Below are 27,047 nucleotides of genomic sequence, written 5' to 3' on the forward strand. Positions count from 1 at the left end.
AGCTGTGATGGCTCCTCTCCCAGCTTCTCCCTTCACCAGATGGAAGAAGAACTCAACACCTGCCTGTACCAGCTCTTTTTTTTTAGCAGATGCCTGCTGGTTCTCTTTCATCTCCTGCAAGAACCAGACTGCATTGTTTTGGCTAGCAAGTCATCCTGACTTCTTTCTGGTTTGGAGTTAGCTAGCAGAGGAATTGTCCTGCCTCTTAGTGCCCACCTTTCTTCATGTAGGAGCAGTTTTCAGCATGGATCAGATCATATTCCTGAGCCTAGAGGTCTTTTGGCCCTTGTTTCCCATTACTTCAAACTGATTTTCTTCTCTGCTCCAGCCCTGATTCTAGCCTAAGATTCAGTGATCATACAGGTAAGATACTCCTGACCTCAGAGATAGTCCATAGCAAGTCCAGAGAGTAAAACTCAGTGGCTGGAGGATATGCATGGTGGATCTTGATGACTCAGAAGGCGCAGGTCTGTTAGGTTCCATTGTGTATTGCTTGCAGATAAGATTTAGATGCTTGTTCTTAACTCTCTCCATATCTTTTATACCAACAAGCCAGGGAGGGACACCAGGCAAACCTGGGAAGTGTACTTTCTGCAGCAGGGGCAGTGACAAGCCTGTTGCATCAAGGACATTGAGACATATGGCCACATAAAGTTCAGCCACAAGCAGCTGGAAGTCCTGGGCAGGAGCTTTGTGCTCAGTGAAGAGCTACATGGATCCTTCAGGGCACTCTATATCCCTGTAGTCTCTCTGTTCTTTGTGCTGGTGCTGGCAATACTCCAACCTCCTGCTTGTGGCAGGCCTGGAGACTCCAGAGCTCCCCTCCCACCAGCACTGCCATGATTTTGTAGCTGCTGCAACCTCTCTTAGCTGTCCTGCAGGCTCAGACACAAAGGGTGCACTGAACATCACAGGTCTGACCAGGCTCTGCCTGTGCTGACCCTGTGCTTGTGCCTGTGGCTGTGTGTCTCATGTGGCTGTGTGACCCCTGACAGAGGAAGATGTGGTTGTTGAATCCTTGGGGAGCCATGGGGTTGGGCCTGTCTGTGAGGATATGGGGATATGCCATGGGGATATGCTGGACAATTGGATTTCAGTCTGTGCTTGTGCCATGGGGATATGCTAAACATTTGGATCTCAATCTATTTCTTGTTTTGTGTTTGGTTGGGGGTTTTTTGGCTGGCACTTTGCCTGCAATTCTCAGGCACCATCCAGGAAAAGAAAAGGGGCAGGGGGAGGAAAGGAAAAAACCCTGATTTCTAGAAGCTTTACTGTAAATATCTGAGGGCCTTCCTTTGAAGCAAAGTTAAGTCTAACGTTTCAAACTTGTCTTTTGATTTCTGAGAGAAGAGTCCAGTAGGTTTTGTGTTATAACCCTGTAGGAAACACTAAGTGTAGACACTGGTGAGAAGAGAAAAGAGGCTTGAAAAGTGCCCATTGCTCAAAGAATGGAGCCTCCCAACTACCTGAAAAAGATGCTGTAGCAAGGTGGGGGTTGGTCTTCCTAGTAACAAATGACAGGACAATCCCTGGAGGTGTTCAAGAGGGGACTGGACATGGCACTTGGTGCCATGGTTTAGTTAGTCATGAGGTGTTGGGTGACAGGTTGGACTTGATGATCTCTGAGGTCTCTTCCAACCTTATTGATTCTATGATTCTATGATTCTTGGTTCCTGTTCTGCCTGAGTGTTGGCAGGGTCAGGCTCAGCCCTGACTTTGAGGAAGAGGTGGGCTGTTGCATCCCAGGAGAACATTTTAATATGTGTGGGAGTTTTTGTTTTGTTTTGTTTTTATTTACTCTTCTGCTTCACTTGTAATGGAAATAAACCTCTGTTCTTCTTGTTTGTAATGAAATGTCTCTCTGGAGTTTTTCAAGCCTTCCCTGTGCTCCTGAGACCTGCAGAGAGATGATACAGAATGAGGTGCTCACCACATGCTGCTCACTTAATTTCACTGTCTCTGTCCTTACCTTGGTTTCACTTTCTGCTGTTTGGTGGGGTTTTTTGGGGGGGATTACATCAGAAGGAGGGAAGGGGGCAGCCAGTCCAGGTGGTTAACCAAACTGCTACAACCCTTTGAGCAACAATTCTGCTTTCAAGGCCATGAGTGTGCCACAGACATCAGTGCATGAAGATCCAGCCCAGTCAGGTGCCTCTGCTAGAAAGGGGCAGGTAAGGAATTCAAGGCTACTACCTGTGATAGGTAACACAAGTTAAGGAATGAGCAAGGAAATTGTGTTTGCTGTTACTGCTCTGACTACTGCAGAGTGGAGCTGGGCCAGCTGGAGAAGGTTTTGCTGCTGGAGAGAACATTATGTTGCCTGTCCTGTGGCAGCAGCACCAGAAATGCTTGGTCTTGCCTCCTGCACCCCGGGCCATTGAGGGTTTTTTTGGAGGCAGAGATGGATTTTCTGCAGCTGTGGGCTGACACTGTGTTCACCTTGTACAACAGCAGCATCTGTGGGAACAGTTTATCAAGCAACAACCATAGCTAATGGGGGTGCTGTAGTAGGCCTTCAGGGGCAACTCCACAGTTCTTGATGATGATCTGGCTTGCACATGGCTAAGACAATGCCCCTTCAGTTGCTGAGAAGGTGGTGACTGGTGTCCTGAGGGGTTTTGAGGGAAAGTGAATTCTTGAGCTGATGCCCTGTCATCAGCCCAGGCCACCCAAAGGGCCATGAGTGAGTTTGGAGCAGGCAGTTTAATCTGCTAAGTTATCAAAGAGCAGGTAGGAAGGTCTTCAACAGCTTTGGGACTCCCTTGTATGATTAATCTGCCTTTGAAAGGGGCCAAGAAGTGCACCAAATTTAGGAGAAAGAGGAGGCAGGGGAGGCACCTGCCATTTGGCCAGGAGGGAGAACCTTGGAGGGCATCCAAAGCATTGTGAGTTGTAGTTAGAGGTCGGTCTGTGCAGCTGGAGGTGGTCTTTACCTGCATCCATTACCTAGAACTGAGATGCCAGCATTGGTGATCAGAAAGGATGTCCCAGTTCTGCAGCACCTGGGTGTGAACTCCTCATGCACAAGAAAGGTTGATGCTCTTTGGGGGACTGACTGTGCAGAGGCTGCTTGTATGGAGATAACAGTGGCCCATGTCTGCACAATGAATAGCTTCACACACTCGTCTTGGTGTAGGCCTGGAGACACCAGGACACCTGACAACATCACAGGAGACACCATCCAGACAACAGAGCTGATTTCTCAACTGTCTCTTCCTGTTTGAATTTATGTCTTCTCCCTGTTCAAGGCCAAGAAGTCAAAGGTGGGAGATGGTGACATCAGTAATGCCTGTAAGCTGGGGTCATGTCTGAGAGTTACTTTCAGATCTGGAGTGCTCACCCTAGCCCTTCCTTGTGCAAGCAGACTGAGAGGGAAGGAACAGGAGTCTCGGTGGGGAGCCCCAGCTCAGGGCTGCCAGACTCTGAACTCTCACCACCTCCATCAGTATTCCAACACAGGCTGCAGCTGGTGGTCCCTGGGGCATACAGGGTCCCAATAATGTAGTAAGCATGTAGTACCCTAGCCACACTGCTTAGGCCAAGAAGAAAAGGAGTCTGTATCCTAACCTCTTCTGCTGATGGGAAGTCCATAGGGTTGTTGGCTGTTCAGGGCCAGATGTCTGGCTGAAAGTGGTCATGGAGTAAGCAGGACTGGTGGGTGTGGATTGGCTCAAAGGACCTCACTGAGCCCACTGCTGTCTCTTCGTTCTCTCTGATGCCAGGAAGCTCAGATTTGCTAGCCCATTAGGAATTTGCAGAGCTGTTGTCTGGATGTAAACTACCCAAAAAAGACCTTAATTGACAAAGGGGCTAATAAGCATCTTCTGAGCTTTCTGTTCAGAGACAGTCCTGAGCCAACACCAGAGCTCTGATGACTGAGACACATCTCACTTGGTGCATAAAGCTCTCTGAGTCAACTATACCTGTAGCTGGCTCCCATCTGCACCTCATGTTGACCTCTTCTGCATGGGAGAAGTGCCCATAAGGCCAGGCTGTGACCTTCTGAGGTTAATGAGCTGTGTCCTAGACTTCAAATCACTTCTACAGCCATGTGTTTTAGCACATAGTCTGCACCAGGTTAGTGCTCACTGGAGTGCTGGCCCTAGAACTGACCAGTTGAAGAGTGCAAGTCAAGACCCAGCCATCTCTCCTGAGCATGTGGAGGATCTCCAGAGCTGTGGCAAAATGGGACATTGTTTAGCTGTGAGCATTCAAAAACTGGGTTGTGTAAGTGACAGCCCAAAAGAACTTCTGGCTCCACAAATATTCCCCTTGTTTGAATGCTGTAGATCATGGTCCAGTTATTTATGCAGCAGCCAGCTGGATGTAGGCACAGGTATGCCAGTTATCTGCTCCCACTGCTTGATGCTTTGTTAAACCTTCCTGTGTCCTCAGGTTGATGGCTGGCTGGAGTGGCTTGGAGGAGGGGGTCTTACAGCAAGTTACCATCATCCTGATGTCTTCAATCAGGCAGATGATGATGTTCCTCATGAAGGTTTCATTCTCTTCACAGAGAGGCACAGAATAAATAATCATTATCAGTATAAATGAAAGTAAACCTAGGTGATAGCTGTCTGACCATTGACTCCTGTCACAGCTAAGCAAGCTAAAAATCAGCTCTGGCCAAGACAAGCCCTGCCAAGTCCCAATGCTGAAGACAAAGCCATGGCCCCCGAACAATAACATATTTGCAAGCTGCATTTAAGACCAGGTTCTATCTACTGTCACAAGCAAGAGACCTCACACCATTGGGCAGGGTAGAGGACTCTCTCTTGAGATGCACAGATTTGTTCTTCTTTCAGTTGTGTCTCAGGGCACTGCATCTCTTGTGGCCTGGTCTCCTCTGCTGCCAGTGGGCAGGTCTTGGGGGTGTGAATGAGATGAAGCCCAGGGAGGAGGTTCCTCTGCTGGGATTGTGTTCACTGGCTCCAGCCTAAAGTCCCTGCTGTAGGATGGAGACTGGGAGGAGGAGCAGAAGCAGACCTGGAGGCTGGGGGAACATGAGAGAGGCAGTGGATATCTCAGCACATCAGGTCTCAGAGTGAATTTTCTGCTGGCAACAGAGATCAGCTGTGTGTGACTTTGACAGACAAAAGAAAACAGAGATGGGAGAACCACAGAATGACAGAATGGGGTTGGAAGGGACCTCTGGCTATCACCTAGTCCAACTGCCCTGCTAAAGAAGGTTCACCTAGATAAGTTGCACAGGATAGCAATGTCCAGGCAGGTTTTGAAAGTCTCCAGAGATGGAGACTCCAACCTTTCTGGCAGCTTACTCCATACTTTAGCACAGGAAACTGTTTCCTCATGTTCAGACAGACCCTCCTGGGATCCAGTTTGTGGCCATTGCCCCTTTCCTGTCATGGGGCACCACTGGAAAGAGTCTGGCCCCATCCTCCTGTGGGCATTGATCAGATCCCCTCTCAGGCTGCTCTTCTCCAGGCTAAACAGCCCCAGGTCTCTCAGCCTTTTCTTCTCACAGAGATGCTCAAGTCCACTCAGCATCTCTGTAGTCCTCCTCTGGACTCTCTCTGGCAGTCCTCTGTCTCTTTTGAACCAGGGAGCCCAGAACTGGACACAATACTCCAGATGTGATCTCACCAGGGCAGAGTATAGAGAGAATAGAACCTCCCTTGATCTGCTGGTCACACTCTTCTTAATGAGCCCAAGGACACTACTGGCCTTCTTGGCCACAACAACACATTTCTGGCTCGTAGTTAACTTGTTATCCATCAGGACTCACAGGTTCTTCTCCATGGAGCTGCTTTCTAGCAGGTCAACCCCTAGCCTGTACTGCTGCAAAGAAGGCTCATTCAGAAGAAATCTGAATGCAGCCCCTGCACATGAGAGCTGCCATCAGTGTGGGATCCTTGCAGCCCTAAGTGCCAATACTGTGGGAAGAAGAAGCAGAGGGGAGAGAGGAAATTTCCCTGAAAGGCCTGCCTGAGTCTGTGGTTGCTGAGATCTCATCTCAGAATAGGTGGCCTGGCCTTTTCTCTCCCTAAGTGACCTACAGCTGATGCAAACAATTTGCTCAAGCAGAGTCAGTGATGCAGGAGAGTCTGATCTGTGTGCTTGAGCAAAAAAAAATGCTTTTTAGCAAACATACTTCAGATCAACTGAAATAATTACCCTAAACCCAACCAAAATACAATGCAAAGTGCTCCAGGGCCTGGCTCTTTGCCACCTCTGTAGCCCCTGCAGGAGCTCTGTGGGCTCCAGTGGATGGAGTTTGGCTGGGCAAAAGGACTGGGTGGTCACAGAAAAATCCCAGTCACTCCAGATGTCCTCACATGGCTTCATACAAAGGCTGACTTCACACTATGGCTCCAATCTCCAGGCAAGAGCAGAAATGGCCAAGTGTGCCACAGACACCTGGTGAGTGGTCCCACTCTGCCATGCTGTGAGAGGCTGTACCTGGAGTGTTATTACTGATGTCGGTGGCTTTATTTGTGGAGGAAGCAGGGGGTGATTCAGGGCTTGGACCTAGTCATGGTAGGGCCAAATGGCCCCAGCACAAACCCAGACAGACCCTAAGGTGTCTAGACACAGTCCCCCTCTCCCCCTCCTTCCTGCAGAGCGTCAGGGTAAGGTGGGAAAAGGAACAAAGGGGGCAGGACCACGTGTGTCTGGTAAACAACCCTGTTTCTGGGGTAAGGGCACATGTAAGGCCACAGCTTCTACCCAGCCATGCCTGTGTTTCTGCCTTCTATGGCCCCACAGCCTGGCAGAACCCCTTCCTGTTGCGCAGCTATGTGCTGGCTTCAGTTGCCCAGATGGCCCAATCAAATCTCAGGCAAGATTTATATACAGGCTGATTTCTAGCTGCCTTTGCCTTGCTCAAGCCTCCCTCAAGCCTTACTCAAGCCTGCCTGACCAACCTAGTGGCCTTCTGTGATGGAGTGATTACATCAGTGGGCAAGGGAAGAGCTATGGATGTCATCTATCTGTACTTCTCTAAATCCTGGGACATGGTCCTCCACAAAGTCCTTCTCTCCAGGATCAGTGAGGTATGGATTTGATGGGTGAACCATTCAGTGGGTAAGGGTTTGGTTAGGTAGTTGCATGCAGAGGATAGTGGTCAGTGAGCTGATGTCCGGATGGCAGTGGCAAGTCAGGGCAGTGGCAAGTGGTGTCCCTCAGGGGTCCTTGCTGGGACCAATGCTATTTAATGTCTCCATCAATGACACAGACTGGAGGATTGAGACCTCAGCAGGTCTGCAGTGGTGTGGTTGGCACACCTGGGGCACAGGATGTCATCCAGAGGGAACTCCTGGACGGGCACAAGAAGTGGTCCTGTGTGAAGCTCATGCAGTTCAGCAAGGCCAAGAGCAAGCTCCTGCACACAGGTCAGAGCAATCCTCAGCATCAGTCCAGGCTGGGGGATGAGGGACTGGGGAGCAGCCCTGTGGAGAAGGCCTTGTGGGTGCTGGTAGGTGCAGAGCTGGCCATGAGCCGGCACCAAGCGCTGCCAGCCCAGAGCCAGCCCCTGTGCTGGGCTGATCCCCAGCAGTGTGGGCAGCAGGGGCAGGGAGGGGATTCTGCCCCTCTGCTGGGCTCTGCTCAGACCCCCCCTGCAGTGCTCAGCACAGCCAGGGAGCTGTTGGAGCAGGGCCAGAGGAGGCCACAGCAATGCTGGCAGGGCTGGAAGGGCTCTGCTGGGAGGCTCCAGGCTGAGAGAGTTGGCCTTGGGCAGCCTGGAGGAGAGAAGGCTCCAGGGAGACCTTCTGGTGGCTTTGCAGCGCTTCAAGGGGACTGTAAGAAAGATGGGGACAAACATTTAACAAGGCCTGTCGCGACAGGACACGGGGGGGCACAGGAGGGCTGCCCGGGGACGGAGGCCCCACAGGCGCCCGCCGCCGCCCCGCCTCGCTCTGAGGGACGCTGCTGCTCGGGGCGGGCCCGGCCGGCCCCGCGGAGGCTGCGCCGCTGCCGCCGCTAGAGGGCGGCATCCACCGTGCTCGGAGTTTCCACTTTGCTGGTTCCAGTGTCTGGTCTTTAACCAGAATCAATCAAATACAGCTGCGCAGGTCAGCACGTCATGCGAGCTTTCAAAACCCGAGCAGTTTTTTAACTTTTCCTTTTTATTACTCATGCTGGAGGGAAATGGAGGAGGAGGCTGTAAAAGAGATGAAATCTTGTCTCTTCTGGTGTGAATAACAACGATAAAATCCCCTTTGCTCCTTGCCCAGACACAGCTGATGTGTACTGGGCACTGGATAACGACTCTCTGGAATGTGCATAGACAAGATCATCTCTACCCATCAGCTACCCTGGAAAGGGAGGGTGGTGAAAAGGACAATGAATGCACCACCTGGACACATACCTAAAAAACTGTACAAAAGACCAGAGCAATACTGGCTCAGGAGAAGGAAAAGACCTGGGCAATGCTGCTCTGAAGATAAACGAAGAAAACACCAGGAGAGAAAAGCACAGAGACATCCCCTTTTAGCCTGGAAGAAGCAGACCAGCAGGAATACTCTCTCCATGTCCTAAGTCCCACCTGCTGCAAGTCATGGAGCTGAAGAGGCTGCTCAGGGAAGGACTTGGACTTTGGGATCTCTCCCTCCCCTCCTCCAGTGGAGGGCAGCACAGCCAAGAAGGCAGCAGCCTTCCTCCACAGACCCAAAACATCCTGGGGGATGGGGGGTGGCAATAGAATTCCTTTCCTCTTCTCTCTCCCTCTTCTCTCTCTCTCCTCTCTCTCCTTCTGATCCGTCCACTTTATTCTATTAATAAACAGCCTCAAGGGCTGCTGATATTTTGGCCTCATTTGTGTTGTTGATATTTTGGCCTCATTTGTGCCTTTAATTTTGTAACACAGGAATATTCAAAAGAACTGAGTCACTTTCCCTCTCTGGGCCCAGACAGAGTCTGATAGGAAGAAACTGAAGTCAGAAAAAGAAACCAAATCATTGCTGTGTGCATCTACCAACAACCCCAGTAAACTGAAGTGAGTACAGAGCAGTGGGATGGCACAAAGGGTATTGAGCTAAGTAACTGGATGTCCATGAATTTTCTCCTGGTGATCGTTGCTGTTTTCGTAATTGAGCAGGTCCTGAGGAAAGGGAAAGGTCAGGTGTTAATGCTGGTGCTGTCTGCTCCCTCAGCTGCTTCAGCATTTAGCATTTCCTAGAACAAACGATGAGAGAATAGAATAGAATAGAATAGAATAGAATAGAATAGAATAGAATAGAATAGAATAGAATAGAATAGAATTAACCAGGTTGGAAAAGACCTTGAAGATCATCAAGTCCAACCTATCAGCCAACACCATCTAATCAACTAAACCATGGCACCAAGTGCCTCATCCAGTCTCTTCCTAAACACCTCCAGTGATGGTGACTCCACCACCTCCCTGGGCAGCACATTCCAATGACCAATCTCTCTGTCTGTGAAGAGACATCTTCTTAACATCCAGCCTACACCTCCTCTGGTGCAGCTTGAGACTGTGTCCTCTTGTTCTGGTGCTGGTTGCCTGGGAGAAGAGACCAACCCCCACCTGGCTACAACCTCCCTTCAGGCAGTTGTAGAGAGCAAGAAGGTCTCCCCTGAGCCTCCTCTTCTCCAGGCTAAGCAACCCCAGCTCCCTCAGCCTCTCCTCACAGGGCTGTGTTCCAAACCCCTTCCCAGCCTTGTTGCCCTTCTCTGGACACCTTCCAGCAACTCAACATCTTTCCTAAACTGAGGGGCCTAGAACTGGACACAGGACTCAAGGTGTGGCCTAACCAGTGCTGAGTACAGGGCAGAATGACCTCCCTGCTCCTGCTGGCCACACTATTCTTGATCCAGGCCAGGATGCCATTGGCCTTCTTTGCCACCTGGGCACACTGCTGGCAAATAGTTTGGGTTGGAAGGGACCCTCAAGATCATCTAGTTCTAAAGATGCTGCCATAGGCAAGAGAACCCCTCCTTCTAGACCAACTTATTCAAGGTCTCATCCAAGCTGGCTTCCAACACTTCCAGGCTTGGAAACAGTGCTTCTGGCAGATCTGCTGAGACTTACAACCCCACAATCTCACACCAATGCATTGCCAGTGTTTTGGCTAGGCCTTTGCTGGGGCCAGTGCTCCCAAGAGCACATCTTCATGTGTCATCAGGTGGGCAGTGTTCAGAGATAGGAGGCCAGAAGTGAGAAGATGAGGGAAGAGACCCTCCTAGAAGCTCTGAGGGCACATGGAAGACAGGGAGGTGATTCGAGGCAGCCACAGCACCCTTCTCCCTAAACTGGAGACAGATGGAATTGTTGGATGAGCTCTTTGGGGAGCTGAAGAATTGGCTGGATGGTCACATCCAGAGGGTAGTGGTGGATGGCTGGATGTCCAGATGGAGATCAGTAGCAAGTGGTGTCCCTCAGGGGTCCTTGCTGGGACCAATGCTATTTAATGTCTTCATCAATGACACAGACTGGAGGATTGAGACCTCAGCAGGTCTGCAGTGGTGTGGTTGGCACACCTGGGGCAGGATGTCATCCAGAGGGAACTCCTGGATGGGCACAAGAAGTGGTCCTGTGTGAAGCTCATGCAGTTCAGCAAGAATTGGTAGCACATAACACCCTTAATGGGAAGGTTGTGAGTTCAAGCCTGCAGTGGGCAGTAGTGGCCTCCCTACTCTAGTCATGAGGTCTGTGGTGACAGGTTGGACTCGATGATCTTTGAGGTCTCTTCCAACCTTAGTGATACTGAATACTGAAAGAATAGAATAGAATAGAATAGAATAGAATAGAATAGAATAGAATAGAATAGACCAGGTTGGGAGAGACCTTCAAGATCATCATGTCCAACCTATCATCCAACACCACCCAATCAACTAAACCATGCAACCAAGCATCCTGTCAAGCCTCGTCCCGAACACCCCCAGCGACGGCGACTCCACCACCTCCCTGGGCAGCCCATTCCAATGGGCAATCACTCTCTCTGTGTAAAACTTACTCCTAACCACCAGCCTAAGAGCCAAGGCCAAGAGCAAGCTCCTGCACACAGGTCAGAGCAATCCTCAGCATCAGTCCAGGCTGGGGGATGAGGGACTGGGGAGCAGCCCTGTGGAGAAGGCCTTGTGGGTGCTGGTGGGTGCAGAGCTGGCCATGAGCCGGCACCGAGCGCTGCCAGCCCAGAGCCAGCCCTGTGCTGGGCTGATCCCCAGCAGTGTGGGCAGCAGGGGCAGGGAGGGGATTCTGCCCCTCTGCTGGGCTCTGCTCAGACCCCCCCTGCAGTGCTCAGCACAGCCAGGGAGCTGTTGGAGCAGGGCCAGAGGAGGCCACAGCAATGCTGGCAGGGCTGGAAGGGCTCTGCTGGGAGGCTCCAGGCTGAGAGAGTTGGGCTTGGGCAGCCTGGAGGAGAGAAGGCTCCAGGGAGACCTTCTGGTGGCCTTGCAGTGTTTCAAGGGGACTGTAAGAAAGGTGGGGACAAACATTTAACAAGGCCTGTCGCGACAGGACACGGGGGGGCACAGGAGGGCTGCCCGGGGACGGAAGCCCCACGGGCGCCCGCCGCCGCCCCGCCTCGCTCTGAGGGACGCTGCTGCTCGGGGCGGGCCCGGCCGGCCCCGCGGAGGCTGCGCCGCTGCCGCCGCTAGAGGGCACTGCGGGACCGTGCCGCAGCCGGCGGGGCCGCGCGCCCGGGCAGGGCTGGAGCGGAGGCGCGGGTGGGCGCTGTGCCTGCCGGCAGGAGGTGACCGGCGCTCTCGGGGGCGGGGGTCGCGGGTGGGATGTGATCAGCGCAGGAGAGGACCGCGGCTGAGCGTGGGGTGGGGTCCAGGTCTCAGGCGAGAGTCGAGGCCTTGGTCCGGGAGCGGGGCCATGAGCAGGAAGGGACAGGGCTCTCGGGCGGGGTCAGGGTCCTTGGGTGGGCGCTGGAGCCACGGGTGGGATGTGACCGAGCCCTTGAGCAGGAGAGGGCACAAAGGCTGCTGGAGGGGCGCGGGACTGCCGTTAAGAGGCTACCGGTGCCACGGGTGAGTGGGAGGGAGACCATCTGCGGAGGACTTTGCAAGCCCCGCAGAAGCCCTGGCAGGACACCGGTGGCTGCTTGCGAGGCTGTGTTGGTTTTGCCTGAGGGACACGCTCAGTGTCGGCTGCCTGAGAGCTGGTGGATGAGAGGCTCAGCATGAGCTCGCAGCCCAGAGAGCAAATCACGTCCTGGGCTGCATCGAGAGAAGCATCGCCAGCAGGTTGAGGGAGGTGATTCTGCCGCTCTGCTCCTCTCTGGTGAGACCCCACCTGGAGCACTGCGTACAGTACCGGAGCCTCTGTTACAGGAAGGATCTGGGGGTGCTGGAAGGTGTCCAGAGAAGGGCCAGGAGGATGAGCAGAGGGATGGGGCTGCTCTGCTATGAGGACAGACTGAGGGAGTTGGTGTTGCTCAGTCTGGATTAGAGAAGGCTCCCAGGAGACCTTCTTGTGACATTCCAGTATCTGGAGGGAGCCACAAGAAAGCTGGGGAGGGACTTTTGAGGGTGTCAGGGAGTGAAAGGACTGGGGGGAATGGGGGAAAAAGAACAGAAATTAGTAGATTCAGATTGGATGTTAGGAAGTTGTTCCCCGTGAAAGTGGTGAGAGACTGGCACAGGTTGCCCAGGGAGGTGGTGGAAGCCTCTTCCCTGGAGGTTTTGAAGGCCAGGCTGGACGTGGCTGTGAGCAACCTGCTGTAGTGTGAGGTGTCCCTGCCCATGGCAGGGGGATTGAAACTGGCTGATCCTTGAGGTTCCTTCCAACCCTGTGAGAGTTCTATGATTCTGTGGTGTGTTGCCTGTTGCTCAAGGAATTTCCCCCTGGAAATGCAAAGCTGGTGGTTGGGGTACCCAAAAATGGGTGGCTTGTTCTGTCACAGAATGTGGTGTTTGGCTGTAAAACCACAGCAGTTTGACATTTAGACAAATGAGGACTGATCTCCAGGGGCATGCAGTGTTGTGGCTTCAGTGCTTTTGCAAGCTGCTTGGAGGGGTGTGTACAGAAGGAGGTTGAAAAAGAGTGAAAAAGCTGTGAAGCTCAAATCCTGCTGTTTACCACACAAGCTGTGTTTTGGTTTGTGTCTTCTGTGTTTTGACTCACAAGCTCCAGGAGGACAAAGGCTCCATCATGCTCAGAGCCCCACATCCATCCCGATGGACTGAGTTTCAGCTGAGTTCAGCTGAGGCAAGGGACTGTTCACCCCTCCTTGATGGGGATGAGCCCACACAGTATTGGAGTATTGGATACAGTTGGGGTAGCCCAGTCCAAGTAAGATGCTGTTATGCTGGAACCCAGGTGGGGCCATCAAGACAGTGTGCTGAGCATAGGACTGCCTGAGGAAATCAGATTTGTTCATCTGGAGGATAGGATAGGATAGGATAGGATAGGATAGGATAGGATAGGATAGGATAGGATAGGATAGGATAGGATAGGATAGAATTAACCAGGTTGGAAAAGACCTTTGAGATCATCAAGTCCAACCTATCACCCAACACCATCTAATCAACTAAACCATGGCACCAAGCACCCCATCCAGTCTCTTCCTAAACACCTCCAGGGATGGTGACTCCCAATGGCCAATTACTCTTTCTATGAAGAACTTCTTCCTAACATACAGCCTAAACCTCCCCTGGCACAGCTTGAGACTGTGTTCTGGTGCTGGTTGCCTGCAAGAAGAGACCAACCCCCACCTGGCTACAACCTCCCTTCATGTAGTTGTAGAGAGCAATAAGCTCTCCTCTGAGCCTCCTCCTCTCTAGGCAAAGCTCCCTCAGCCTCTCTTCACAGGGCTGTGCTCCAGACCCCTCCCCAGCCTTGTTGCCCTTCTCTGGACACGTTCAAGTGTCTCAATGTCCTTCTTAAATTGAGGGTCCCAGAACTGGACACAGGACTCAAGGTAGAGAAGGTGAATGTAGACTCTTAACTTGCAGTCCTGAAGAATTTTAGGGAGAAGAAGGAGCTGGGTCTTCTCTGAAGTGCACTGTGATGAAGCATGAGGCAAGGAGCAAAAGATGTGATGAGTGATGGTCTAGGAGGACATAAGGCAAAGCCTTCTTCCCTTGAGAATGAGGCAGGCCTGGGATAGAGACTGGAGAGGAGAGGGTCTCTCATCTTGTAGACAGACAACACTTGGTAGGAAGAAGCCCTTAGCAGTCTGTTTAGAGTTGTCCATACTTCAAGCAGGGATTGGGTTCATATTCTCCTGACCTTTTGGCCCTCTCAACTTTTTTTACATTTACATGATTTCCTGGTAGAACAGCAGAGCCAGGCCAGCTGGGCACACTGCTGCAATCTCTGGCACCCCTGTGAGAGAGGTATTTGTTTAAATGGTGAACAGGGGACAGGAAGGATCAGAGCTGACACACTCTGACAACAGGAACCGAGCAGGAGATGGAGGTCAGATAGGGAGTGGGTATTTGCTGCTACCAGGATTTACTGCTTAAAGTCAATATTTGTAAATCAATTAGGAAGACCAGGCTCTTGCAGGGTGGGATAGTTTTTCATTGGCCTCTGGTGGAATCTAAGTTGCTGGCCCATTTCTCTCTGCTAAGGCTTAGCTATGACTGCAGTTCTGCTAAAGACCAAAAAACTCTTCCTGGCTGAAAACATCATCCCTGAGCAGTAGCCTGTCACTAACCACCCCTCACTTGCTGCAGAGGACCTTGTTTCACAGGAGCCATTTAAGAAGCAGGAAGCCAGAATGCATGAACCAACCTCCTTTCTCCCATAGTGCTGGAAACATGTTTTCTGGCAGGATATTTAAAGGTAATTGACATCAGACAAAGGAGAATCTGATTCTCCTGGGTGAGATGTCAGCTTCACACACAGAGAATCAACCAGGTTGGAAAAGACCTGAGAGATCGTCAAGTCCAACCTAATACCTAACACCTCCTGACAACCAAACCATGGCTCCAAGTGCCACATCCAATCCTTTCTTGAACACCCCCAGGGACAGCGACCCCACCACCTCATCATCTTAGCTGTCCTATCAGGGCTGTCATCCCTCAGGGTGGCTCCTCATGCTCTGCAGGATATGTGGCCCAGAGATGAGCTCAGAGCAGCATGGTCAGCCCAGCCCAGGGCACATGAGAGTTGAATCTCATGAGTGAGGAGACAGTCATAGTGGTCATACCTGCTACGTATCACAGCATGCTTGCCTTGGTTTGCATGGCTCAGGTAGCAGGACAGAGCATCCCAGACAAGCTTCATGCAGCCTTCTCACCAGTACAGCCCTGCAAGAAGGAGAGCAATGTGTCAGGCACTGATCCAGCTCTCTGTGCTGACCCCATAGCTCAGAAATAACTCAGAAACCAGCTCCCTGCACCACTCACCAGCCCTTCAAGAAGGCCAGTGTCAGTTAAATGTTTCTTGACCTCCTCCAGTCTTCCTCTTCATGTCAGACCCAGACCTGTGGGGTGAAAATTTCCTTTCTTGGGCACCCTGTTAATGGCTCTGGGTAAAGACCCTGGGAATCAGGAAGGAAGGAAGGGAGGGAGGGAGAAGCTGATGCATTACCACGTGGCAAACAGCAGGCTCCTTCCCTTACCAGCCCAGATCCACTCAGGCAACAGAAGCTCCCTCAGTGCTGTCCACGTGTCCAGCTTTGCATGTGAAGCCCATCCCTGTAAGCAAGAGCTCTGTCACCTGTCCTCCTGTCAGAGATAGAGGCAGTGCATGCCCAGTGAAAGTGCTGATAAGAAGACCTGTATGTTCCCCTGGGCTGTTGCGAGATAAGGTTTGTTGCTTGCAGCAACGCCTTTCTTCCTGGGTTCCAAAGCAGTCACTTAGAGTGAGAGCTGCTCTTAGAGCACCCTGGTACCCAGGGTGACTCCAGCACCTCATGACCATCCAAGGTCATGGAGTCATAGATTCCCAGGTTGGAAGGGACCTGAAGGATCACCTGGTCCAACCTTTAAAGAGGTGTCTGGAGATGGACAGAGATGCTTTCTCTGGTTGCCATGAGCCTCTCTGCCCACAGGGAGCTCCCCAGATCTCCAGGATCAGCAGCACTGCTCACAGCTGTTTCAGCAATGAGGTGTGCCCTGTGCTCATGGAGATTTCACCCTGCCAGGCCTTTGCCACCTCGTAACCCTGGAGAAGGAGGGATGTGGTTGTTTTGTGATTCTTTGACTAATAGGAGCTGAGATGAATCTAAATCCTCTGAGAAGTACCTTCTCCTCAAATTCTAAAGAGCTCTGGAAACCAGGGGAGCCTCAATGTCTACAGACGTGGAGGTGGGTAGCCTGGCTGATTCTCCCTCCCTGTGAGCATTGCAGAGGGTTTTGGAGAGCTGGAGAGGACCACTATCTCTTGCTGGTCTCCACCACAGCATGTGAGGCTTTGCCAGGTGGAAAGGCCTCCTGGGCTGCCTGGCAGCAGCAGGTTCTACAGCCTAGACTCCTTGCAGCACCACACCTGCAGGAGAACCCCAGCACACTTTTTGTGATGAGGCTGCCCTGTAACATGGCCTGCTGCTTCTGACTCTCCTTCAGGCCAGTGAAGCCTCAGCTGCCTTCACACACTGCCTTGCCCTGGGGTCAGTATATCCCCTTGCTGCAGCTCTCTCCATGCTGCAGGGCTTTCACAGGGCTCTTTGGTTATGCTTTAAGCATTTGGGGCTATGAGTGAGGTTTGGGTAGCTCATGGCAGAAGAGATCCTGCTCTGCTCCCACCAGTAGCAGTCATTCAAAGGGAGAATGTAACCTTGTGTCATCTGAGATGGTCTGAGGAGAGAAAAACAGTCTGTGGAGACCAAAATAGGGAGACCTGTTCCTCCAGGAGCTGCCCATGGGGAGTGGGCTACATTTGCAAGGTTATGGGGATGCTGGATGCTTTCTGCTTTGACACTCACCAGGTACTTTAGATCTTCTGGTGGTGTAACTGCAGAGGTCACCCCAGGATTTCTGGGGTGCTGTGCTAGGTGCTGGCTCCTCCTATGACATCCCTAGGGCCAGAGTATGGGCAGGAGTCAGTGATGTCCATCCTGTCACTGGAGAGATGATGTTACTGGTGTCACTGACAAGTGACAGCAGTGTCTCCAGAGCCATAAAAAACACCCCTAAATCACCCAAATTGAGTGTGACACTGAGGCCTGGCCAGCCCTGGGATACAGGCCTTTGGTAAGTCAGATAATGGCAAAAGAGTTACCTTCACCCCATCCCAGGAGGAGAAAGGCCCTCTGTGTCAGGATATTACACAGCCACCCTTCCTGCCAGCCACAGGAGAGACCACCACAGGAAGACCACCAGACCCAAAGTGTGTGAAGAGAGAGAGGGTGTTCCATTTGTTCCTGGCTGCAGGAGAAATTCTGGGTGCAGAGCTGGGGAGTCAGAGACACAGCAGCTGTGCCAAGTGGCTCCTATCTTTGCCCTAAATGACATGTCCTTGTCAAAACTATGAGGTTCAGCCAAGTTTCAGGCAGTCACACTCAGCTGTTTCCAGCTGTCTTTTGCCTGCCTAACACAGTGGCTCAACAAGGTTGGGGTGAAGTTGCCCAGGAACTCAAAACAAAATGCTTTCCAGGCTTTAGGAAAGCAAGCTGCTCACCAGGAGAACCATGATGACCATGGTGGCTCAGCATGACCCAGCAGTGTGCTTGCAGCCCAGAAACCCAACCAGAGCCTGGGCTGCAGCAGGAGAAGCATAGCCAGCAGGTCAAGGGAGGTGATTCTCTCCCACTACTCTACTCTGATGAGACCCCACCTGGAGCACTGTGTCCAGTACTGGAGCCTCTGTTCCAGGAAGGATCTGGAGGTGCTGGAACATGCCCAGAGAAGGGCCATGAGGATGAGCTGGGGGCTGGAGCTGCTGTGCTATGAGGACAGACTGAGAGTTGGGGCTGTTCAGTCTGGAGAAGAGAAGGCTCCCAGGAGACCTTCTTGTGGCCTTCCAGTATCTGAAGGGGGCTACAAGAAAGCTGGGGAGGGACTTTTTAGGGTGTCAGGGAGTGATAGGACTGGGGGGAATGGAACAAAACTAGAAATGGGTAGATTCAGATTGGATGTGAGGAAGAAGTTTTTCCCCATGAGGGTGGTGAGAGCCTGGCACAGGTTGCCCAGGGAGGGGGTGGAAGCCTCATCCCTGGAGGCTTTTGCAGCCAGGCTGGATGTGGCTGTGAGCAACCTGCTGTAGTGTGAGGTGTCCCTGCCCATGGCAGGGGTTTTGGAACTGGATGATCCTTGAGGTCCCTTCCAACCCTGACAATTCTATGATTCTATGAAGGCCTTCAAACTGAAGATAGGAACACAAGGTGTAGCAAAAAGCCAGAGATGGGCAGCTCCAGACAGGTGACAGTCTTGGTGGATTTCAGCTTTGCACTGCCACTCATGTTTTTGCCAGTTAGAAATGCCTTTCAGAAACACAGATGGGTGCTGATCTATGTGCCTGAGCTGCACCATACAGCTCTCCATGGGACCACCACCCAGGCGAAACAGCCTGCCAGCAGAGAGGGCAGGGGGGCTCAGGAGCTGTAGGTGACAGGCAGCTCCTAAGGGATCACCCCTGCACAAGTGACTGTGTCCCCCCTCATCATTAGAGAGACAAGGAACTGCTGGAGAAAGTCCAATAGAAGCTATGAAGATGATGAGGGGCCTGGAACATGTCTCTGACAGAAAGGCTGAGAGCTGGGGCTGTTTAGCCTGGAGAAGAGAAGACTAAGAGGGGATCTTTTCAGTTCTTATCAATATCTAAAGGGTGTGGCTCAAGAGGTTGGGGCCAGACTCTTTTCAGTGGCAGCCAGTAATAGGGCAGGGTGGAACAAGCATAAACAAGAACACAGGGGCTTCCACCTGAACATGGGGAAGAGCATGGCTGTGAGAGTGACAGAACACTGGAGCAGGCTGCCCTCAGAGGTTGTGCAGCTTCCTTCTCTCAAGAGATTCCAAACCTGCCTGGGCCTGTTCCTGTGCAGCCTGCTCTAAGCAAACCTGCTTTAGCAGGGGGATTGACCTAGATGATCCCCAAAGGTCCCTTCCAGCCCTCCACCATTCTGTGATGTTATGATTCTGTAACCTGAAAGAAGCACAGAGACCAGAGAGACCAGGAGAGTGTAGACTTTATTACTCACAGGGAAGGAGCTGGCCAAAAGCATTGTGCAATACTTTGATATCAAGAGTTTGTCAGGCAGGAGTCAAAGCAGAACAGGAAGAGGGGTGGGGGGTGAGGGGGTTGGGGGTGGGTAGGAATCAGAAAATTAGAATAGAATGTGCTTGTGGAATTCATTATCCTGGTGGTCATATTCCAGAGGAGTGTTCAGAACTTCTGGTATTTCTGCTTCTGCTGGTTTCAGCAGCTCCTCTTCACCTGTAAGGCATGTAAGAGAGAGGTCATTTCATGCTGTGGGAGAGTCATGTCTTACCCTTCCATGCTGTTCTAAACCTCCTGTGATGTTAGGTAGCTCCTGCTGGCCTCCTTGCTCTTCAAAGGACATAGCAGTCTCAAGGGGATGTAGGGGAGGGGCGGGGGGAGAGAGAAGGTAAGGGCCACATGGCTAAAGGCAGGAGGCAAATAAACATGGTCCTGATGCTTGCCCATTTCAGGATCTGAAATGTGCCCCAACCAGCACCAGTTTCCAAGATGCAGGATGGTTGTTTTCCATGGCATGAGGACTTTGCACACCTTGCAGCAAGAGGCCTCTTCTCCCCTGGCACAGACATGTCTGGAAATGCAGCATCTGGGATCAGAGGATGCTCACATCCTCTGAAGCTGTTCCTGGAACTTCCTGGTTTTGAAGCAGCCTGCATGTTTGGCCCGCTTTATGTGCCCTCCTCCTCCCAAGCCAGATCTCCTGCTGGCCCAAGCTGTGTTAGCTGTAAATAAGCATCCTGAGCCCAGATGCCAGTCTGCCATTCAGACCAGCTTTGTGCCCATGATGCCCCAGGCCTGGCAGGTTTCAAAGCAGTAGTCCCCTGCAGACATCCATGCCTTGCCCTAATACCCACTTTTCCCTCCCCTCTACCCTGGTGTCAGCCCCAATCCCAGTGGACTGAGGGCTTTGACACTTCCTAGCCACTTTGGGTCTCAACAGACTGCATCTTCTCCCCACAGCAGCTCTGCCCTATCCTGGCTCTTGGCAGAGCTGCAGAGGTGTCTTGGGACAAGGAGCTAATGAGGACAGGGCCCACAGAACCCATGCCAACAACTCTGCTGTCAGCAGTGGGCTTTTTATCAGTCTCCATGACTTGGAGAATGGTATCTGCCCTCCCAGCCCAAACATCTACCCCACCTTGTCACAGCTACCCAAGGCACGTGTGGTGGGGTAGGTACCCTTGCCCTGGGGGTGCCAGGGTCTGGCTGTTGATAAGATGCATAGACAACCTTGGCTGACAGTCCTCAAGAGGTGGCACTGCACTGCCCCTCGAGCACTCACGGGGCCAGCAGCTGTCTGGCAGCTCACCCACAGGATCCTGGCTCCTGACTGCCAGCTTCTCCTCCGCCACTCCTGGTTGCATCCCAGTGACCAGGTCGTGGATGGTCAGCATGGGCAGCTGCTCTTGAGCCACTGGCTCGGGTGGTGCCGGCTCGGAGGGCGCTGCCTCAGCCTCCTTCTGAGGGTCAGGCTGGGGTTCTGGCTCCGCTTCTGGCTCCAGGCTGGGCTCCACCACCAGCTGGCGGCCTCGTCCTCTCCTGGCTCCTCTGCCTCTCCTCTGTCGTTTGTTCTTCTCTTGCTCCCTGCCAGGGGATTTCACAGGAGTGAAGAGCTTGGTGCATGGTAGATGACTGCTCCAACCATGCTGTGGTTGAGGAGTGGGTTCACCCACTCATATTAAGGGAGTGGAACATCTTCCTTACGAGGAGAGACTGAGGGAGCTGGGGCTCTTTAGCCTGAGGGGTTACCTCATTCATGTTTATAAAGATGTGCAGGGTGAGTGCCCAGAGGATGGAGCCAGGCTCTGCTCGGTGGTGCCCAATGACAGCACAAGGGGCACTGGGTGGAGGTTGAGGCATAGGAAGTTCCATGGAAACAGGAGGAAGAATTATTTCACTGTGAGAGTGACAGAACACTGGAGCAGGCTGCCCAGGGAGGTTGTGGAGTTTCCCTCTCTGGAGATATTCAAGACCTGCCTGGATGTGTTCCTGTGTGACCTGGCACAGGTGGTCCTTCTCTGGCAGGGGGGGTTGGACTGGATGATCTCTCAAGGTCGCTTCTAGCCCCTAACATTCTGTGATTCTGTGATTGCTTGACATCCAATACACCCCATATGTAATCTACCACCTGCCCACCTCTGCCCCACAACGTCTGCCTAGACCTTCAGCAGCTGCCCAGTGCAGGTCACTTCTTTTCACTGAAGACTAATGAGGCCTAGCTTGGCTCAGTCCTTGTGTGAAGATGGAGGGGCTGGGCTGCTGTGCCTGGGCTCAGGTTAAGTGCACCAAGGCAATGACACCACAGCAGAAGCAAGATTTACCTCAGATCCCACTGAATGGAGTCTTTCTCCTGGGCTTCTGCTTTTCTCTTCCGCAGAAGCTCCCGGTCTCTCAGGCGGTGGGTGATGATCACATCTGCAAGGACAAACAGAGAGTCAGTGTGACATCCTGGACTAGAGGCAGTTTGACCTCTCCCTGTCTGGAGACTGATGCAAGAGGCCATGCTCTTTTTGTCAGGAAGGGGCTCTTGGTGTGAAACAGCTTGGGTTCTTCCAGCTCATCCTCAGTGAGCAGGGCTGTGGTGACACACTGCTCAAAGCTCCCAGGTTGCTCCGCTGAAAGCTGCTCCGAGATCCTTGTTGCAGTTTTCTTCCTGCTGCTGCAGCCTTGGAGTGACCCTTGTCCAACCTGCTCACCACTGTGGCCACCTGAGACCTGATGGAAGCATGGGGCAGGGATCCCCTGCCATGAAGCCACTATGAAATACCTTGGCCAGGAGAAAATTCTTCATGTCTGCTCCATTGTTACCCTTTTCCACAGGCTGCTGCACCTGGCCACCACTGACCTTAAGATGCTTCTTTAACTGACCACCTAAGGAGAAAGCTCAGCCCTGCAGAGCATCCAGCCCTACAATGTAGGAACAGGTCTGTTGGGATGAGGAGGTAGTCAGCAGGGCACAGGCTTTTCTGTAGATAAATGCTCATGTGCATTAGGCTGAGACCCTGTAGGGGATGGTGACCCAACCAGAGACCAGTAAGTACTTCTGGGTCTGAGGAGATGGGTCCCAAAGACCACACAAACAACCCCAAGTTGGCCTGCAGCTATGAAGAAGACCATGGTGGGGCTGAAGACAGACTCCTGTGAAAAAGCTCCAATGCTGACTTTGCCACTTGGGGAATCTCAGAATCACAGAGTGTTAGGGGTTGGAAAAGAGATCCAGAGAGGTGGCCCCCCAAGTCCACTTCTCCTGCCAAAGTAGGATCACCTAGGGCAGGCTGCACAGGAGGTGCAGGTTTTGAAAGTCTCCAGAGAAGGAGAAGATGTGCAGGTGACCTACAGCCACCAGGGGAAAAGGGCACTCTCCAGATCCCATTCTTTCTGTTCAATGATTTCTTAGGAAAAGTTGAGTTATGCCAATTTCACTGGCTCCAAAGGTCTCCAAATGGCCTCCTGAGGCAAAGACATCCCAGCTGTCTACTTCTGGATGAACACATGCCTGAACTTCACTGGAGCCAGCACTGAACTTTCTCCACTATCTTCTTGTCCTAACAGACTTCTTGTGGTTTCTGGTCCAGCCAGCCCTGAGTTTTCTAGCTTGGACTCCAAGCTGTGATAATAAGGACCTGGTTTAGATCAAATAGCACAAGACTGCTCCATTGAGACAAAGGGCATTGTTGAGGAGCAGCACCACTGACTGCCCCAGTGCCTGGAGGGAGAGGAGCCTCTTCCCACACATACACAAAGTAGGTCACAAAAGTGCTGATTTTCATAGCTTCAAGAAAACCCACACAATGAAAAAGCAAAACTCTGACCTACTCCTTCAAGTTGTAATCAGATCCAGCTATTTCCACAAAGAGCCTCAGCTCACACTGAAAGTATTAGGGTCAAATCAGTGAAGAGTGGTCATTTTGTAGTGCCCTGGTGCAGCTGGGAGAACTGGCAAGGTGAGAAGGACTTCCGAGGCTGAGCTGGGACTAGAGCTTTTCTATCCCAGATGTCTGTTGAGTGACAGACAAGCAAGGCAAAAGCATTTTCCATAACAGAAGAAAAGCAAAACTGGCAGCAGGAGCCAGCTTTTACCCAGAGTAGTTGTTTGTTGTGCATAAGACACTCCTGATAATTAATAATAGCCCTGCAGAAATGTAGCTTGGAAAGGCTTTTTTGTTCATCCCTGTCTCACCATGCCAGGGCCAGCGTCAAAATTAAAGCAAGCTGTCCAGGATCTTGTCCAGGGGAGCTGGGAATACCTCAAAGACCACCCCTCTGGTCTCCACACCACTCACTGTTATTTTTCTTTGCCTTTCTACTCAGCCATGTTTGCAGCACAGATCTGGTGCCTCCTGTCCTTTCTCTTTGCATCCCCAAAAAAGACTCTGGCTCTCCCTTCTCTGCAACCTCTGTTAGGCAAAGGATGGATGCAACAAGATCTCCCTCTCAGCCTTCTCTTCTCCTGGCTGAACAAGCCCTGTTTTCCTCTGCCTGTCCTCCTGTGCCACCTACTCCAGCCTTTAGCAGTCTTGGTGGCCCTGCACCAGACTCATCCCAGTATGCCTTTGCCTTTCATCTGCTGAGTTGTCCAAATCTGGGCATGGTGTTCCAAGTGCTGCCTAATAATAACAACAACCTCCACCACCACAACCACAATATGCAAAATAATCCTACTTTCTCTCATTGTCTTTTCTGTTCTTTTATTGTCTTTGGGGTTTTTGTTTGTCTGTTTGTTTTAATGGCAGTTCCAGGAGCCCCCTTTATTCCCAGAGCAGTAGTCATACATGAGAGGACAGCTCCTCTCAAAAAGAAAATGCCAGCCTAACCAGACCAAAGAAAAAGAGCACAACAGGATGTGGCACAGATGTGAAAGCCACATGCCACAGCAGTGCCAGAGGACCTCAGTTTTGGCAGGGGCATCTCAGCACGACCAGCGATGGTGTCAGCCTCCGAGACAACAAAAATGCTGCACTTGGATTGCACAACCCTCAGTCAAACAGATGCTCCCCAAACAGGAGCCCAGTATGAAGCAGTACCAGAGGCAGCAGGGCACAAGGAGCAGGAGATGCCATCCACATAGCAAGAGGAAGGAAGCTGCCTGGGAAGATGAGGTTACAAGCTGCAGTGGCAGGATCTGCACAGGTCTTCAGTTTAGCTACCGAAGTGTGTAATCTCTTGCACATCCCTTTGCTGCCAAGCTCACTCTCTCTCCTTTTCCAAAACATCTTGTGAGCCATAAAAGCATTTTTAGCTGCTTGCAATCATCCTCCTTTCCAAACCATCCCAAGCAAGTCCCTGTGCACAGGTAGCAAGCACCCCTGATTCGTTTCTAACTGGTCTACGAGAGCACTCCCACAGCTGCTGCAAAGCTGTCATCTGCTAGTGCTAGGCAGGAAAGGCCACATCAAAACACCTGCATCCTGGTGGAAAATCATTGAGCAGAGGACACAGAGTTACAGAGGCAAAAATGAAATGAGACCAAGTCCTTCAAGCCAGGAGGACAATGAAGCCACTGTTGCTGGACTGCAAACAGACAACATATTGATGCTGCCAGAGGGACGTTTTCTGAGTTGAAAAGCCTTTTTAGGTCCTTCTACCATACATACTGACAGCTAAATTTGCATCCTCTACCCCCCAAGCATGACTATTAATACCAATTTAATTTTTTTGGCTTTTTTTTTTAGAAACCAGAGGTGACAAAATTCTTGCTGTCCTCTCTCTGAAAGCTGAGGTTAGGAGTGGTCTCATCATTACCTACCTGGCACCGAGTACTCCTTGCGGGCTGCAGGAGGTGGCAGAGAAGAGTCCGAGTAAGGGTGGTCTTTGCCTAAACTCTCCATTGCTCTTTGCAGTTTTAAATAGCAAACAGCCTAGATCCTTGGGAACAGCATCTGGAGATACTGGTTCAGCATAATGAGAGCTTAAGCCCCAAAAAAAAAAAAGAGTCCAGACTGCCCGCCCAAAAACCTCTTATCTGGCCAGGCCACTAGCAGGGTAATTATATTCCTCTTATCAGAGTGCAAAGGTGTGTGAGTCTCTGCCCAGGATCTACTGTGTGGATTCCAAAACATATTGGTGCTTTTATACAGCACCTAATTCCAGCTCAGACACTGCTGCTAAACTGAGTCTCAGCTGCCCTCCTTTATGGCAGAGAGAAGCTGTCGTGGTGGGGCAGGATGTGGCACTGCCCCACTGATGGTTGCCAGAGGTGTAGAGAGGTGGTCTTAGTCCTTGAGGACCCCTTGCAAGCTCTCAAATGGGATGTATGCTGCTTGAAAAGTGTTTGCACAACACCCTAGAAGTGCTGTTGGGAAGGGACCTCTGTCTCCAAGCCAGTGTACCTCACAGCAGGACTGTCTGCTGCATGAGGTCAGGGTGGATGTGACATCATCTGCTTTGGAAATCCCTGAGGATGGAGACTGACAAATTCATAAGACTCAGCCAAGGGCTGCACCATCTTCCTGGGAAATACAGCAAGAATAATTAATCCATTCCAGGACTCCAGCCAAGGGCCTCTGGATGTTGAGGCTTCCCAGTGACTCAAAGTAATAGAATCAGAGAATCAGTTAAGGTGGAAAAGACATTTAATATCAATGAATCCAAGCATTAACCTAACACTACCAAGTCTGATGCTAAGCCATGTTCTTCAGCACCACATCCACGTGTCCTTTAAATACGTCCAGGAATGACAAGTCAATCACTTCCCTGGGTAGCCTGTTCCAGGGCTTGACAGTCCTTTCAGGGAAGAAATTGTTCCTAATGTCCAGCCTAAACATCCCCTCATGAAAATTGAGGCTGTTGTCTCTCACTCTGTCACTTGCTAACTGGGAGAAGAGACCAACCCCCACCTGCCTCCAACCTCCTTTCAATGATTTGTAGAGAGTGAGGTCTCCCCTCAGCCACCTTTTCTCCATGCTAAACAATTCCAGTTCCCTCAGCTGCTCCTCTTAAAACTTGTGCTCTAGACCCCTCACCAGCTTCATTGCCCTTCTCTGGATGCAGTCCAGCCCCTCAGTGTCCTTGGAGTGAGGGCCCCAAATCGAACACAGTATTCAAGGTGCGGCCTGACCAGTGCTGAGTACTTTGATGGCTTGCAGTCCAGATGGAGAGCAGTGACAGTGGTGTCCCTCAGGGGTCCATACTGGCACCTGTGCTGTTTAATGTTTTTATCACTGCTATAGGCAGTGGGATCCAGTGCACCATCAGCAAGTGTGCAGATGGCACCAAGCTGAGAGGTGCTGTTTATACACCAGAGGGACAGGATGGAATCCAGAGGGACCTGGACAAGCTGGAGAGGTGGTGCCCAGGTCAACCTCATGAGGTTCAACAAGAGCAAGTGCGGGGTCCTGCATCTGAGCTGGAACAATCCTCACTCTCAATACAGGCTGGGGGAGGAGGTGGTAGAAAGCATCCCTTGGGAGTGCTGGTGGATGAGAAGCTGGACAGGAGCAGGCAGCGTGAGCCTGCAGCACAGAAGGCCAGTGGCAGCCTGGGCTGCATCCAAAGCAGCATTGACAGCAGATCCAGGGTGGTGATTCTGCCACTTTACACTGCTGAGACCTCACCTGGAGTACTGTGTCCAGCTCTGGAGCCCTCAATGTAGGAAGAACACAGACCTGATGGAGTGGAGCCAGAGGAGGGCCATGGAAATGATCAGGGGGTTTGAGCACCTCTGCTGCAAGGACAGGATGAGGGAGCTGGGGGTGTTCAGCCTGGAGAAGAGGAGGCTCCAGGGAGACCTAATAGCAGCCTGCCAGTACCTGAAGGGGTCTACAGGAAGGCTGCAGAGGGACTGTTTGCAAAGGGCTGCAGTGACAGGACAAGGGGACAAGGGGCAATGGCTTCAAACTAGATAAGGGCAGATTTAGATTGGATGTTAGGAACAAGTTCTGCACCCTGAGGGTGGTGGAACACTGGAACAGGTTGCCCAAGGAGGTAGTTGAGGTCACACACCTGGAGATACTCAAGGTGAGGCTCGACAGGGCTCTGGGCAACCTGATCTAGTTGAGGATGCCCCTGCTGACTG

At 51.8% G+C, this 27,047-nt stretch overlaps 1 protein-coding gene across 1 annotated transcript; it reads right to left on the reverse strand.

Moving 5' to 3' along the window:
• Positions 1–19,139: 19,139 nt before the first annotated feature.
• On the reverse strand, positions 19,140–24,925 carry HEMGN (hemogen). Its single transcript, XM_054178843.1, has 4 exons — positions 24,780–24,925; positions 21,355–21,448; positions 20,343–20,617; positions 19,140–19,249 (listed from the first exon to the last, which is right to left on the reverse strand). Exons 1-4 carry the CDS (start codon positions 24,859–24,861, stop codon positions 19,140–19,142), a joined length of 561 nt encoding a protein of 186 aa, XP_054034818.1. The 5' UTR covers positions 24,862–24,925.
• Between the last annotated feature and the right edge of the window lie 2,122 nt (positions 24,926–27,047).

This window comes from Dryobates pubescens, chromosome Z (assembly GCF_014839835.1).
Source record: "Dryobates pubescens isolate bDryPub1 chromosome Z, bDryPub1.pri, whole genome shotgun sequence".
In the NCBI taxonomy this organism is placed as follows: Eukaryota; Metazoa; Chordata; class Aves; order Piciformes; family Picidae; genus Dryobates; species Dryobates pubescens.

What these genes read in the sequence shown, in the direction of transcription:
- HEMGN (XM_054178843.1), bottom strand. Translation starts at nt 24,861, where the DNA reads ATGGAGAGTTTAGGCAAAGACCACCCTTACTCGGACTCTTCTCTGCCA. An exon ending in CAAGGAGTACTCGGTGCCAG is followed by an intron (nt 21,449 to 24,779) that starts GTAGGTAATGAT and finishes TTGTCCTTGCAG; the next exon opens with ATGTGATCATCACCCACCGC. An exon ending in TCCATTCAGTGGGATCTGAG is followed by an intron (nt 20,618 to 21,354) that starts GTAAATCTTGCT and finishes ATCCCCTGGCAG; the next exon opens with GGAGCAAGAGAAGAACAAAC.